At 35.5% G+C, this 2,926-nt stretch overlaps 1 protein-coding gene across 1 annotated transcript in view; it reads right to left on the bottom strand.

Annotated features, from left to right (window-relative positions):
* The window catches only part of LOC101861205 (AAC-rich mRNA clone AAC11 protein-like), a 3,851-nt gene extending 2,577 nt beyond the window's left edge, over positions 1 to 1,274 (bottom strand). Inside the window, exon 1 of the mRNA XM_005097769.3 lies at positions 74 to 1,274. Within this exon, the coding sequence (XP_005097826.1) occupies positions 74 to 1,199 (1,126 nt within the window). The 5' untranslated portion in view covers positions 1,200 to 1,274. The remainder of the gene's footprint in view (positions 1 to 73) is intronic.
* Between the last annotated feature and the right edge of the window lie 1,652 nt (positions 1,275 to 2,926).

Raw genomic sequence — 2,926 nt, 5'->3', positions numbered from 1 at the left:
GGGCAGCGGACTCATGATTTGTCCTGATGAATAGCAAAATGTTGTTAAATCATTGGAAGAATGGACAACTTACCCGACTGAAGTTGAGGGCATGGCTTTTCCTGAACGTGGCTGGCGGTCTCATCAAAAGGATTTATGGAATTCTGAGGAGATGACGTTGTCGCTTCCTCTGTCTCGTCCACATCGCTCCGGCCACACACTGGAACAGTCTCTTTCTCGCTGGCACCGGGGTTGTTGTTGTTGTTGTTGGTGGTGGTGGTGGTGGTGGTCTTATTGCTCTCACTGTTGTAGCTGGTCACAATGTTGTTATTGTTGTCATTGCTAATGCTTCGGTTTTTCTTGATGCTGTTGCTGTTTTTGCGACTTTTGTGGCTGCTCCTGTGGCTTCTTTTGCTACGTTTGCTGCTGTTGTTGTTGTACGGCGACTCGGCACCCACACCAGTCACGGACTGGCTCTCCGGCGGGCTCTTTGGTTTGTCCCTCGATGAACAAGAAGCGAGTGTCGATGTCCTCGTCTGGGACGTCCCAGGTGGAGAAGCGGCGCCATCTTCTGACCCGTCTCTCTGGCGAGGGGGTTTGCCACCACCAGATTTCAACAAACGGCGACACTCTACAGACTTTGTTTTCTCCTTCTCTTTGTCTTGAGCCTTTGGCAACTGCTTCTTCTTTTCCTGCTTGGCCTTTGACCTCTGCTTCTTCCCCTCCTCTTTTGCCTTTTGTCTCATGTTGTTCTCTTTCTTCTTTATCGAGATTGCTGCTGTGGGTCTCATCTTGTCTTTCTTAGTTTCTTCAGCCATAGCAAGAACAGTCTTAAAGTCCATGGGCGGGGGGACGCCATATTTGTTAGCGTGTCTGACGATTGGCTTCTTTGGTGGTTTAGCAGGTTCCGGGTTCGTTTCTCTGGCAGATAACGGTGAAAGACTGAACTTCCATCTGTTGTCATGGTTCCCTGACGATTGGCTGTGAGAAGACCTGAAACGTTTACTACTGCTGCTGCTTTGGTGAGTCGACTTCCTTTTTCGACTGGTTTTGTTTTCTGTGTCTGAATAGTCTTTCTTTTGGGCTCTCTCCCACGCTTCCTTGGCCATCCGAGCTATCTTCTCTCTTTCTAGTCTCGCTTCTTCCTTGGACAGCGTGCTATATAAGTCATAGGAATCGCTGTTGCTTGGTTTTTTCTTGGGAATTCTGTATCCTTCCATTTTCTACTGTTCGTTTTCCTCTCTCTGTCTCGGTTGGGTTAATTTTTCTGAAAGGAAAATGAAAACACAACTGATAAAGTGAAGGAGAGAAAAAATTGTAATCAGAAGGAAGGAAGTGAAAGTTGTACATTGAATGTCGAACATTTCATTCTCAAAAGACTACACGTTTGCATGCAGGAGGTTCAGTTTTACTTTTTAATATTTTATTTCAGTTGTAGATTTTATAAATGAAATTTATTATTATTATTATTATTATTATTATTATTATTATTATTATTATTATTATTATTATTATTATTATTATTATCATTATTATTATTATTATATTATTATTATTATATTATTATTATTATATTATTATTATTATATTATTATTATTATTATTATTATTATTATTATTATTATTATTATTATTATTATTGTTATTATTATTATTATGATTATTATTATTATTATTAATAATAATAATATTATTATTATTATTATTATTAATATTATTATTTTTTTTATTATTATTATTATTAATATTATTGTTATTATTATTATTATTAATATTATTAGTAGTATTATTATTGTCACTACCATTATTATCATTTTTATCATTTATATTATTATCATAATTATTATCATCATCATCACTATTATTATTACTATTGTTATTATTATCATTATTATTATTATTATTATTATTATTATTATTATTATTATTATTATTACTATTGTTATATTTTTATTAGTGTTATTTTTATTAGTATTGTTATTGTTTTTATTGCTGTTGCTATTGTCGTTATCATCATCATCATCATCATCATCATCATCATCATCATCATCATCATCATCATCAGAGTGCCAATGTGCTCTTTATTTCCTTCCCTTACTCAGAAATCCTTTCAATGTGAGACATTTCTAACAAGGAGGCAAATTGAAGAAAAAATGAACAACAACGATCTTTTTAAGAGATATTATGCATGCATGCCAAAAGTGATAACCATTCTACACGAAAAGCATCTTATCCACAAATACGGGATTACACCTTCAAACGACGAACTTATCCCCCCCAACCCCGTTCTTCGAATATTAAACTTTTAAAAATTGAAACTTGAAATACTTGAATTGACAAGGTTTAGTTGAGAACCGATATTTCGCCTAGATGCAGAAGGAATGTTGTCTCGTTTGTGAATAATTTTAGCATGATTATACCTTGTGTACTCCATAGTCTTGTTGCAAGATTCTTAAATTAGGCTTTTGTTGTTGTTGTTTGTTTCTCTCTGTTAGGGGCTTTTTGTTTCGTTTTGTTTGTTGCTGTTGTTGTTGTTGTTGTTTTATTTCTATTTTAAAATCAAAATGCTGTATCCCTCGACCTTTATAAGTAGGCCTATCTTAAATTTCCAGAGAAGAGTATTGTCCCATCTTTCTCAGTTTTGTAATGAATATCACAGTGCATTCTGCCATGAAACCCTTCAAATGCTTTAATTATACATTTGTATTTGCCTTTCAAGTTGGTCCTATTTGCCAAGTCAGATCATTGGACACAAATTAATCGGGGGAAAAAGAGCCTTAAATGTCCTAACTTTGGTACAAAGTCTGCAAACTGGACAAGAACTACACGTCTCATCTCTTGTGTCAAGGACCACTCCCTCATCCAAAGCTTTGATTGTTTTGTAGCCTATATGGGTTTGGTTTTGGTTTTGCAAGAAATACCTCCCTCCTAACCCCCGGAAGGGAAC

This window comes from Aplysia californica, unplaced genomic scaffold (assembly GCF_000002075.1).
Source record: "Aplysia californica isolate F4 #8 unplaced genomic scaffold, AplCal3.0 scaffold00163, whole genome shotgun sequence".
In the NCBI taxonomy this organism is placed as follows: Eukaryota; Metazoa; Mollusca; class Gastropoda; order Aplysiida; family Aplysiidae; genus Aplysia; species Aplysia californica.
Note: the sequence above shows the minus strand (reverse complement) of the source record. Positions and strands in the feature narration are given on the sequence as shown.